The 12,486-nt window shown below is 40.1% G+C and overlaps 1 protein-coding gene across 14 annotated transcripts in view; it reads left to right on the top strand.

Annotated features, from left to right (window-relative positions):
• NCOR1 (nuclear receptor corepressor 1) overlaps positions 1 to 12,486 on the top strand; it is a 114,232-nt gene that overhangs the window by 91,036 nt on the left and 10,710 nt on the right. For 12 of the 14 annotated variants that reach the window (XM_043499493.1, XM_043499491.1, XM_038376281.2 and 9 more), the window contains 10 exons: positions 712 to 795; positions 1,880 to 2,136; positions 2,522 to 2,882; positions 6,841 to 7,065; positions 7,964 to 8,173; positions 8,397 to 8,546; positions 9,196 to 9,351; positions 9,849 to 10,014; positions 10,274 to 10,773; positions 11,406 to 11,534. In XM_043499493.1, the coding sequence (XP_043355428.1) occupies positions 712 to 795; positions 1,880 to 2,136; positions 2,522 to 2,882; positions 6,841 to 7,065; positions 7,964 to 8,173; positions 8,397 to 8,546; positions 9,196 to 9,351; positions 9,849 to 10,014; positions 10,274 to 10,773; positions 11,406 to 11,534 (2,238 nt within the window). The remainder of the gene's footprint in view (positions 1 to 711; positions 796 to 1,879; positions 2,137 to 2,521; positions 2,883 to 6,840; positions 7,066 to 7,963; positions 8,174 to 8,396; positions 8,547 to 9,195; positions 9,352 to 9,848; positions 10,015 to 10,273; positions 10,774 to 11,405; positions 11,535 to 12,486) is intronic. The other 2 variants (XM_043499495.1, XM_043499494.1) reach the window with 1 other exon arrangement.

Below are 12,486 nucleotides of genomic sequence, written 5' to 3'. Positions count from 1 at the left end.
TGAACTCTTAGTTCCTTCTTCATTTAACCTGTAGGGAACATCTGAGTACCTCTTAGTGAGATGGAGAAATGCAGTTCGGAGAGGATTACAGATTATATCCCAAAAGATTTACTTGCTAGCTTTTAACTTTCTGGTGTGTAGTCCTGAATTCTTTGGAGTGGGAGAACCTAAGACTGGTACTGAATGCCAGTCTTACACCACTCTGATTCACTTCTTCTCCACAGCCTATGCAGATTTGTGCTTTAGGGATCTTGATGTTTGAGTTAAATTTCTCTTTGGCTCTTCATTTCAGCTTCTTTTAGATGGTCCCCATGTTAAGTCATCTTTAAAGATAGAATGGGGGGTTTAACCAGTCATTGTTCTGCTTCACATTTCTCCTAAATGTTCTGCATCACCAGGTGAGGAGACTGAATTGGAATGAGTGTAGAAAAAGCAACTACTATAGTTTGAGAAGTGTTGCACTTCTTTTTTCCCCAAGACCAGTGTCTTGTATATGTTTAAATACTATAGTAATGGGGTGGGGCATATGCTTCCTTTAAATTTGTTAGGGTAGAGACTGACTCAAGTTTGTACAGTGCCTAGCAGAATGGGGCTGGGGTCTCTAGTCACAACTGCAGTGCAGATAGTAAATTATGTCAGTAGCTAGGTAGGTAGCATGTACTTTATCATTCTTGTATTTAATTCTCTAACTCAGCCAAATAACCTTTTTAGGGTTAATATGCCGTACACTGCCTAGGGGCAGCCCTCATGCAGAACTGAAGGAGAGAACTGTGCTATCTGGCTCTATAATGCAAGGTAAAGTTTTCACTAGTATACAGGCTGACATTAACTTATTGATCCTTGAAGTCTGACTTGCTGAACCCTACCTAGTTGCTGACAATGGTAGCCATGCTAAAGCTAAAACCTTTTAGTAGAGATATGTGTGTTTTCCATGCATAAGCTTCCTGTTAGTAGGTTATTGATACATATTGTACATTAAGTTTTTGTGCAAGAATTGGTAAATGGGGAGCTATTTTACATGCGGAAATTTGTAAAATCGAAAGTATATTTTAGCATTTTGCATTTTCAGGTGTTGTATAAAAATAACATAATCTCATAAGGAAGCATTTGAGGAGTGTATTGCTGCCTTTGCTTTTAGCATATGAGAGCACGCCTGACCCATCCAGTGTCTTAAACAGTTGTTTAGTACTGTTCTCTTATGGCTTTTAGTGATAAAATTAGTTCATTTAAAAAAAAAAAAAGTACTTCCTGCATCTCTTTCTATATTGGAGTCTTCTCTGTTCTTTGTTACACCAGGCATGGGCAAACTTTTTGACCCGAGGGCCACATCAGGGTTGCAAAACTGTACGGAGGGTCGGGTAGGGAAGGCTGTGCCTCCCCAAACAGCCTGGCCTCCCTCTTCCTCCCACTTGCCTCCCCCCTGACTGTCCCTCTCAGAAACTCCAACCCCCTCCCCCCCGCTCCTTGTCCCCTGACCGCCCTGCCCCCTGATAGGCCTCCCCGGGACTGCCACGCTTATCCAACCGCCCCCTGCTCCCCGCCCCATTACCATGCCGCTCAGAGCAAAAAAAGCTTGCAGCCCCACTGCCCAGCCGAAGCGGTGGGCCGGCGCACAGGCAGCACAGCGAGCTGAGGCTGCGGGGTGGGGGGACAGCAGGGGAGGGACCAGGGGCTAGCCTCCCTGGCCAGCAGCTCAAGGGCCGAGCAGGACGGTCCCACGGGCCGTAGTTTGCCCACCTCTGTGTTAGACCCATTTGTAGTGAGAGGTCAAAGTTCCAGTTTGTGATTGGTATTTGCAGTTTGCTAAATGTGCAAAACAATCTTTCAGTGGCTGTTAACATACTAAAGACTTGGTTAATTTATTTTCCTTCCACACAAGGTACACCAAGAGCAACAGCTGAGAGTTTTGAAGAAGGCTTGAAGTATCCTAAACAGATTAAGAGAGAGTCTCCTCCCATACGGACGTTTGAAGGAGCCATAACCAAGGGAAAGCCGTATGATGGAGTCACTACCATTAAAGAAATGGGCCGTTCCATCCACGAAATCCCAAGACAAGACCTTTTAAGCCAAGAAAGTCGCAAGACTCCTGAAATAGTACAAAGTGCAAGGCCAATTATGGAAGGCTCCATTTCTCAGGTAACCATGCAAACCAGGACTGGACTCTTACTGCTGTCTTGGTACTCAATGGCAATTCCATTCAGGGTATTTATTGCATTTAAGAAATACATGTCTCGTTACCCGAAAACAGACAGTTATGTGTTTTTAATTAAGTTCGAAAACATTTTCTCCATGTATTGGTAAAAACCTGGGGATTATGTAACATTTTGACAAGAGTGCTGGGCAGTTTGTATAAGATGTGGCAAGTACTGTAGCTGTGTTCAAGATCCAGTTGCATCAAATACCATAAAATTCATGTAAGTATGTAACACACAAGATTAAAAACAAATAAGATGATCTCATAGCATCAGTGGAAAGCTGATAGGATGACCTTGGCTGCTGATGGTCTTCTGCTCCTCTTTAGGGTACGCCCATAAAATATGAAAGCAACTCCGGCCAGTCTGCTATCAAACACAATGTAAAATCTTTAATCACTGGACCAAGTAAACTGCCCCGTGGAATGCCTCAGCTGGAAATGGTACCAGAAAATGTGAAGGTGGTAGAACGAGCAAAATATGAAGATGTGAAGACTGGGGAGACTGTACGTTCCCGTCATACATCGGTGGTCAGTTCTGGCACCTCTGTCCTCAGGTCAACTCTTCATGAAACTCCCAAATCACAGTTGAGCCCTGGGATTTATGATGACACCAATGCAAGGAGGACTCCTGTGAACTATCAAAGCCCTATGTCCAGGAGTTCACCTATGATGAACAGAGTTACTGAAGGTATGTTATCCTTTCTTGCCCAATGTAAGCTGACCATTGAAAATCATAACAATTCTTAAAATGTCTTATTTCTGTAGATTGAGCACAGTTTGGGTAAAGCATACAAGGACATTTTGCTTTTTTAAAAATAGGTTATTGAATTTATTTATAGAACACTTCACTCTGTTCTTAGGAACTGTCACAGTTCTGTTGGATTTGGTTTGCTAGCCATGAACAAGAGTGTTCTTAAAAAACCCAACGTTAATTGAAATTAAATAATGAAAACCTTTCTGTTCATACTGGCTTTGTAACCCTCCCACAGTGTTAATCTTGGGCTTCAACACCTTTAGAATGTGCCTCATGTTTACTGTTCTTAGTAAGGTTGATATATGTGTACATTCGCTACAGTAAAGGTTCAGTCTTTCCCTTAGTGATCCTTTTTGCTTTTATAATGCTGTTGATCTCAAGGAACTGAAAATGTCTCACTTGAACTTAACACCACTCCTGCAAGGTAAGCATTATAGCTATTTTACAGAGGGTAAGATGAAACATAAAGTTGTGAGCTGTAGCTCACGAAAGCTTATGCTCTAATAAATTTGTTAGTCTCTAAGGTGCCACAAGTACTCCTTTTCTTTTTATAAAGTTGTTAGTGACTTGTCCAAGACCACACAATAAATTTGTGATAAGGCAGGGAGTTAAAGCCACAGGAGTTCTGATTCCTAGGGTGAAATCCTAGCCCCATTGAAATCAATAGTAAAACTAATAACATCTTTAATTTTTCTGAGTGTAGTTGGACAAGGTTACATAAATAGATTATGTAATAACACAGATATGTCATGTACACTGCCTAATAGTTTAGTTGTGTGGTTTTTTTTTAATATTAATTCACATACTCATTCTTACCAATGAGTTTTTTGGCAATTCCACAGAAGTAAGTTTTTAGGAGGAGTTTGAAAGAGAGCTGCAGTCTGGAGAATAAGTACCAAAGAAAAAGCAAATCAGACTAGTATGGAATGTACTTTTAAAACCATGAAAGTTGTTTTGCTGCCTGTAAAATGCGGATCACTGTTAAGCCATGGTTTACACTGACTGGAAGACCGCTTTTTCACCATTCTAACAAAATCCTTTTAAGCACAGTTTAACAGAAAGCTGCCATATTAGCCAGGGTCTTTGCCAGGTTGGTTGTCGTAACCTATTAGTGGTTTGTTTTGTAGTGTCACAAATTTTAAATGTCTTGTACTGTCTGCCAAGTAATGCTTAAGTAATAGAAATCTATAGCCTGTAAGCCACACTAACTTAATTATATTCACAAACATGGGACCCCAGCACAACTTTAAGCTCTTGTGTTTTAAAAAAGAAAAGCTAGTAAAAGGTTATAGACTTGGAAATAACTTTGAAAAAGCCACTCTGCTGAGGAGTGGTTGTTTTTTTTTTCTTGGCTGAAGTCAATTTGATATCTGTGACCCCCTTTGCTTAAGAGAGAATTAATGCCATTACCAGGCTCTCCATACAAAAGCTATTTCTTTTCTAAGCTAAACACCATGTCAGTTCTCATCTGCTTTAATTGTCAGGCATCAGAATAAATAGTTTTGTAAAGATATCTTAGAACAGTTACATTTCTTCTAGCAGGGAGGGCTGAGATGCCCAGTCTCCAGCTAGGCAACTACTGTTAGTTTCTTCCACAATCATCTCATATTGGAGAAATTGCATCCCCCAGCATTCTCTGTTTCTCTCTCTCTCAGAATGCATTTTCTTGAGCAGGTCTTTAATATCACTGCTTTATGCATTCAGATTGTTCCTGATGATCTGATTCTGCCACAGTGCTTACAAGAAATTAGTCCAATAGGGAATAGCTGGAACTCACTTAGGTGCCATTCATTACTTGGCCACATTCCTTGCTTGTTGTATCTGGGTCTCTCATTCTTCAGGTCTTTTGTCTTTCATACTGTAAGCTCTAGAGGGCAAAGACTCTTGTGTCTGGAAAGCACTCAGTATGTTTTGGATGCTGAGTGTATGTTCATAATTTAAAAAAAAAAAAGAGGAGTACTTGTGACTAACAAATTTATTTGGGCATAAGCTTTCGTGAGCTAAAACCCACTTCATCAGATGCATGCAGTGGAAAAAACAGTAGGAAGGTGTGTGTATATACACGGAGAACATGGGAAAAAATGGGTGTTGCCATACCAACTGTAACGAGACCAATCAGTTAAGGTGGGCTATTATCAGCAGGAGAAAAAAAACCTTTTGTAGTGATAATCAGGATGGCCCATTTCCAACAGTTGACAAGAAGGTGTGAGTAACAGTAGGGGGGGAAAATTAGCATGGGGAAATAGTTTTTACTTTGTGTAATGACCCATCCACTCCCAGTTCTGGCCCAATTGCATAGGATGTTGTTTCTTCTTTTCAGGTATTTAACTATGAATTAATTCCAGGAGAAGTCAAAAAGCATCTTAACATACAAATTAGCCTAGTGTCTCTAAACCACACCTAATAGCCATTGCTCAATATATAATACAGAGGTCTCAGCTAAATAATGAATTTGTTTAAAATAAACAAAACTTTAATTTGTTTTCAATAATTTACTTGTACAGTCAGTGTTAAATATTTAGAAACACTGTCATATAGTCTTCCCCAAAACTTGATGTAGCTCTAAAATTATTGTAATTTTGGTAAAGGAATGTCTTTAGGATTACATGTTTTAAAATACCTCTTTCAAATCATTAAGGATTTTTAAAAAAATCTTCAGGACTGCTGCTTTGTAGAAACAGGTTGAGCCATGTTAGATGTTTGGTGACATCTCTATGCATATGTCACTATATCAGTCTGAGGTATATTCCATTTTGTTCCTAAAATACAAGGGGAGGGAGGGAATGGGTTTTGTCCAGTGGAAACATTTTCAAGCATCCAGCAGAGAATTTCAATAATCGAGTGTGTTAAAGAAAATTATTGACCTTTTGCGGGGGAAAGAGGGAGAGAATACTATAGCAGCACTATTTAATGCCTTGGCACTTGGTAAGATAAGACCTATGTAAATACAGTACAGTGTTATATTACTCTGTCCTGTCTGAAAATCCCAACTTAGTTTTAGAATTGAATTTTTCAATTTTTTTTTACTATGGCTAAATTTTAAAATATTTATTCTTTTGGGCAAATTATTAGTCTCATTCTGTTTGGGACATATCACTTCTCTTCAATTAAAGTAAATGTGTTGTTTCCTCAGAAGAAGTTTAGCTGTCTTTTTTTTTCTTTTTGACGTAGTTGAGCAATTTCACTGGCTTTTGTTGAAGTTTTCCTTTTCAGGTTCCCAGAGCTATACCCATAAGAGCCTCAGATTATCAAAAAAAAAATACCACCACCCTACACACATCCGAAACAAAACAAAAAAAGGGAGGGGGGCAATTATATCAAGTCATTACACCAGCACATCTGTGTTTATTTTTCTCAAGACAGCTCATTCTTTCTATGTAGATTGAATTTTGGTGACTCTTAGGGTGAGAGCCTGAGGCCTTTTGTTTATCTACAGGCATCAAACAGATCAGGGCTATGCAGGGTGGACTGTTCAGCCTTCCACCTCTGTTCAAATTTCTACCACTAAACTTTCGCCCAAGTCAAACATACTTTTATATAGAGGTAGGAGGTAATTCAGTCTCCACTCATACTTTGTACTGGGTCACTTCAAAGGTGTTTCTTCAGGGAGTGTGGATGTTTTTGAATATGGACTGTTGCTCACTTAAGGCACTAAAATATGTGGATGATTGAGCTGGTATGTTAATCTGAAATCTAATAGCGTCCTTCTGAATTAATTTAGTCACTAAATTCTGATTCCACAAATTGTTCTATGTGCCTAAGGTGTGGTGGTGTAGTATTTGTGCAGGAGTCTGAAGTGTGTCAGTTGTGTCTGATTCCTTTTTGAGCTAATTCACATTTACAGCTTCACCAACTATCAGGAGTGTATTTTTTACAAGTGTGTTTTTTCTAGCTGGAATATCTTCTGGGAAGCCTGCTAATCATGAAAGGAAAAGCACGCTTACCCCAACGCAGAGAGAGAGCGTACCAGCGAAATCTCCAGTCCCAGGGGTTGATCCTGTAGTAACTCACAGTCCCTTTGACTCCCATCATAGAGGATCTACTCCAGAGGTCTACAGGAGCCATCTCCCCCCTCATTTAGATTCAGCCATGCAATTTCACAGGGCTCTGGATCCTGGTAAATGTGTTTCGTTTTTCCTTTCCGTACTGTAGTCTTCAGTAATATACAGAAAAGATTGTGTATTAAAAGCAAAGGTCAGTGGAGCCACAATTAAAAAGCTCTTTACTATGAGCTATACCTTCTGCCCAACACTTTGCTAAGAGGCCTCTTCCATTTTTTTTAATCAAAATATTCTTAAAGTATTCCTAGGTTAATACTACATATTCTCTCCATTAGAACAAAAGGTTTTTCCCTTTCCATTTCAAAGGTTTTATAGAAGAAGCTGTCAAATTATCTCTTTTGTGTTTATCATAAATGGGAGATGTTCAGAGGATATTTTGAAGTAAAGTATTTGTTAAAAGAATGGCAGGCATCCAAGAAAAACATATACCCTGGGGAATAAAACAAATATGCAGAGGACCACCATCTTTCAGGGTTTTGTGAGTGAAACATTCTGTAATTCAGAGATTACCAGATTGTGGTGTTTTGCCCTTAGAATCCACTCAGATGGTATTGAAAACAGGAAACTGATTTGTAACTCAAAGATCAATCTGCTTCCACTGGTTATCTTTAATCATGTATTTTTCCTTTCATTATCCTGTATTTCTCATTATCCTATGTGCATATTTTAGTGCTTCGCTTCTAAAGAACATTAGGATTTACATTCTCAGTTTCCTCTAATGGCTTTTTCTATAAAGCAGATTTTTTCAGTCTGGATTGCTTAACCTTTCCTAGCTAAGTACGAGAGTGCAGGTTCTCAATGGAACATTGGCATTGAGAAGATTAGTTTTGATTCTGTCAGAGCTGTCCCTGGAGGATTGGCAACACTTATTAAGAAATATTTTAAAACTACAAATTCCAAACTCTTCCTCCGCTGCACACTAAACTGCCCTTTATTTCTTTTTCTCATCCTCAGCTGCTGCTGCATACCTGTTCCAAAGGCAGCTTTCACCTACCCCAGGTTATCCAAGTCAGTATCAGCTTTATGCAATGGAGAACACACGGCAGACAATCCTAAATGACTATATTACCTCACAGCAGATGCAGGTTAATTTACGTCCTGATGTAACCAGAGGACTATCTCCTAGAGAGCAAACTTTAGCTCTCCCATATGCAGGAGCCAGAGGTATGTCTGCCTTCTCCAGGCCTTCTCCAGGCTTTCTTTGGAATATTTTTTGGAGGGTGGAGTTTTATATATAAATGGGTGCATTTTTAAAACTGATCTCTTCATATGCAAAACAAAACTCTATATAACACTAGTAGAAAGCCTAGCTGCATATCTCTTTTAGTAGCCCTAAACTGTTGAGATTAGGGAGTATATCCTAATTCCATTTATAACTTTTGAACAGGAATTATTGACCTGAACAATATGGCTCCCACTATCTTAGTCCCTCATCCCGGAGGAACAAGTACCCCTCCTATGGAGAGAATCACTTATATCCCTGGCACCCAGCTCACATTCCCTCCAAGGCCTTACAACCCTGCATCTATGTCACCAGGTAAGAGCCATGATCTGTATTATCCCTAATCCATTAACATTCTAGGATAGTGACCCTCTCTATCCACTAGTCACTGGATAAGTGTTTTGCTGCTGTTCCAATAGCTAACCCCCGTGCCATTCACTTTGGGTGATGGGAGAGATGATAACTTTATTGCTTCAGTAGCAGCCAGAGGTACCCAAGACAGGATCAGGGCCCCATTGTGATAGGTTTTGTATTTATCTGCTGGAAGCCCTGAAGAAGAGAAAACAATTAGAAAAATAAAAAGTTTGGTGTTTCTGTTAAATACAGTGGGCCAAATTCTGTCATCCGATACATAAACCCGTTAATTTCTGTTTGAGGGTGGAATTTGCCTCCTGTTATCTGCCGACTGGATAGCGCCTATCACCGTGTATTAAAGCAATGGAGTGACTTGGGAAAGTTGTTTCCCAACCCCATCTCTCAGAGTGAATTTTAGGGTTCAACCATCGTAGTCCAATGTGTAATTATCAATGGAATCAAAGTGGTTTGGGGCATTCATAAATATTCTTTTCTGGCTTCAACTTGCATCAAAGGTGTGTCAAGTAATACACACTGCTGATCTTTTCAGTGTTTGTTTTATGCTTTTCACTGCTGTGTGATGCTCTCCCATCGCCTGTGCATCTTATAGGACACCCTACGCATCTGGCTGCTTCTGCAGCTGCCAACGCTGAGAGGGAGCGGGAGAGAGAACGGGAGAAGGAGAGGGAACGTGAAAGGGAGCGGGAAAGGGAACGAGAGAGGGAGAGAATCGCTGCAGTTCCCACTGAGCACTACCTTCGGCCTGGTGAGTGTATATTGCCACATTTGGATCAGTCTTGTTTATACAAAATGTAACTAATCAATTTCCACAACCACCGTTAGCACTTTTGTTTTGACTTCTAAAAAATAAAACAGTGCTGTGTAACCTATTGTTAGTATGATCTAAATGGGTGATTCCTAAGATGTGGAGGTTTTGCTGTAATTGACAGTGGTAGGTAGTATGTTCTTTCTATCTGTCTTTGTTCCGTTGTAATGATGCAGAATCTGAAGGATGGAATCAACCGAGGCAGTCCTGTTACAATTGGCATGTCACTCAGTGCAATGCAGATTGGAGGATGCTGTTCTTAGAAAGCTTTAAATATTGTCTATGCCTGAGAGCTGCATAGACATATGAAAAAGGGCGTGGAGGAGGCGATAGCATTATGATACCTGCTTGTGCATTGTTATATACACACTTATTACACGTTATAACAGGCTGTATATTTCCCCCCCCCCCCAACTAACTTTCTCCACACCCTTAAGGCACAGAGCAGCCTGGCAGACCTGGCAGTCATGGATACGTTCGCTCACCGTCTCCTTCTGTTAGAACCCAAGAGAACATGCTGCAGCAAAGACCCAGTATTTTCCAAGGAACCAATGGGACGAGTGTAATTACCCCTCTGGATCCTGCCGCTCAGCTACGCATCATGTACGTTTCTTAAACTCCCGTTACAAAGAAATACGTTCCGGGATTAAGCTCGTTACTGAACGTATTTACTTTGCATGAAAAATAGTGGAGATCAAAAGTACCACCATCTGCTAGGTCTTTGGCCTATGGGAAATGACTTAAGGGAAAGGTGTTAGCATCACAAAAGCTGTACTTTGTAGGAAGCCTGGAAGAGCCAGCTGAAATCTTTGAATTGCTGTTGTCTGATCTAATGCAAGTGATTTTTGATATTTGCTAACAGGCAGCTCACACCTGGAGCCCCCTCCATAACTCCAGGGTTGCCTGCTTCCCGTTACAACACTGCTGCTGATGCCCTAGCTGCATTGGTGGATGCTGCAGCCTCTGCTCCTCAGATGGAAGTTGTCAAAGCAAAAGAGCATAAGCATGAAGGAACCAGAATAGAAGAGAACATGGGGCGCAGGTCAACGGTGGTTAGTGAACAGCAGCAACAGATGGAGCAGAAAACACTGGAAGTGGAAAAGAGGTCTGTTCAGTGCCCATACACATCAGCAGCTTTTTCCAGTGGCAAGTCCCAGGGTCCGTCTTCATCGGTAGTTTATTCAGAGGCTGGTAAAGACAAAGGGCCTCCTCCTAAATCCCGGTATGAGGAAGAGTTAAGGACTCGTGGGAAGACCACCATTACTGCTGCTAACTTCATAGATGTGATCATCACTCGGCAGATTGCTTCAGACAAGGATGCACGGGATCGGGGCTCACAGAGTTCAGATTCTTCTAGCAGTTGTACGTGTCTTCACTCTTAATTACTATTCCCTCGTGCTCTTTTCATTTGACTTACTACATTGACCATAAAGGAGATGGCACATCTGAATGGATTTGTTTTATCCTGTTGCTACTAATGCAGTGCAGGCCCTGCACTGTCTTCCCTTTTATATAATTGACAGCTGCTTGACGTGAAATAAAACAATACTCATTTATACAGTGCTGTTAGCTGTGCATAGCACTTTACAGCCAAACACAGTTTTTCCTAAGAATTTTGTGATGCTCAGTGGAAAACTCACGATCACCTGTATAGTGAACATTCAGTGTTTATGCTTATGGAAGTCTTAGATGTAAAAGGGAATAGCTATCTTGAATCACAGAAAAACAAAACTAACCACACTATAGATCACAAGATACTTCCTAAAAATAATAGCTTTCTGTTTGTAGCAGCAAATGCATTTTGAAAATGAGGAGGAAATGCTTATTTAAATGCTCTAATAGATTTGTCCCAGTCATGAAAATAAAATAGATTTCGTACATTACAATTTTTAGCAAGATTTATTGGCTCTTAATATTAACTCTTAATATTAAGGATTCACACTTCCACAAATCTGCATTTTATTTAAAAACATCTCTGCTGTTTGAACTCATAGTATCTTCCCACCGATATGAAGCACCTGGAGATGCCATTGAGGTGATTAGCCCTGCAAATTCACCTGTACCTCCCCAAGAAAAACTACAACCCTATCAACAAGAGGCACCCAAACCAAGCCAGGCAGAAAGTAAGTCAGTTTCTTTGTAGATAAAAAAAAATTATGTCCAAGTATCTTAAATATATATTCTCTTTTGAACAGTTGCTATGAACTCATACACTTACATATATAAAGTACATTAGCAGCCTTTAAGTTGCAACTAAAAACGCTCTTGAATCTTCAGAAGCTTTTCTAGAGCATATACTTAATTGTGATCTGTGAAAAGTGGGGAAATTTGATTAAATGTATTGAAACTGCAATGATACTTAGAATTCATCAGTTATACCTCACTACACCTAGGAGGTTGGGTGCATTATTCGCATTTTGCATGTGGAGAAAATGAGGTAAAAAGGCTGACTTGATCAGACCCTACAACTAATCTGAGGTGGAGCCAGAATTCGAATTTGAGAATTCCTGATTTCTAGACCTGGGTTTTTCAGTCTCTAGTCTGCGAACCCCTGGAGGTCTGCAGGCTATGTCTTAGGGATCCGTGAAAGGTTGTCATTACCATAGAACAGTGGTTTTCAAGCTGTGGTACATGGACCCCTGGGGGTCCGCAGACTATGTGTAAGATTTCCAGAGAGGTCTGCACCTCCATTTGAAATTTTTTACGGGTCTGCAAATGAAAAAAGATTGTAAACCACTGCAGTGGTACTCAAGTACAAGTACTTGGACTGGTACTCAACTGTACTTCTTTTAATTGTAATATGCTCTGATTTAGAATTAACTGAAAAAATGCTCTGTTATAAAAAATAATTAAAATATCACTGTATTGGTTGTTGGTGCAAATACTTACATTTTGGTGAAAGAGACTGAGGTTACTTCAGTTCAGAAGCAAGTTACTTCAGTTCAGTTTGCTGTCAAAGTACAGTGAAATTAAATCAGTCCAAAAATATGGATGCAATGCTGTTGTAGACTTGTACTTAACTTTCTGTTGCCTGTTTGAATCAAAGGGTCTAAATCAGTGGTTCTTGACCCGCGG

This window comes from Dermochelys coriacea, chromosome 17 (genome assembly GCF_009764565.3).
Source record: "Dermochelys coriacea isolate rDerCor1 chromosome 17, rDerCor1.pri.v4, whole genome shotgun sequence".
Classification (NCBI taxonomy): Eukaryota; Metazoa; Chordata; order Testudines; family Dermochelyidae; genus Dermochelys; species Dermochelys coriacea.
Note: the sequence above shows the minus strand (reverse complement) of the source record. Positions and strands in the feature narration are given on the sequence as shown.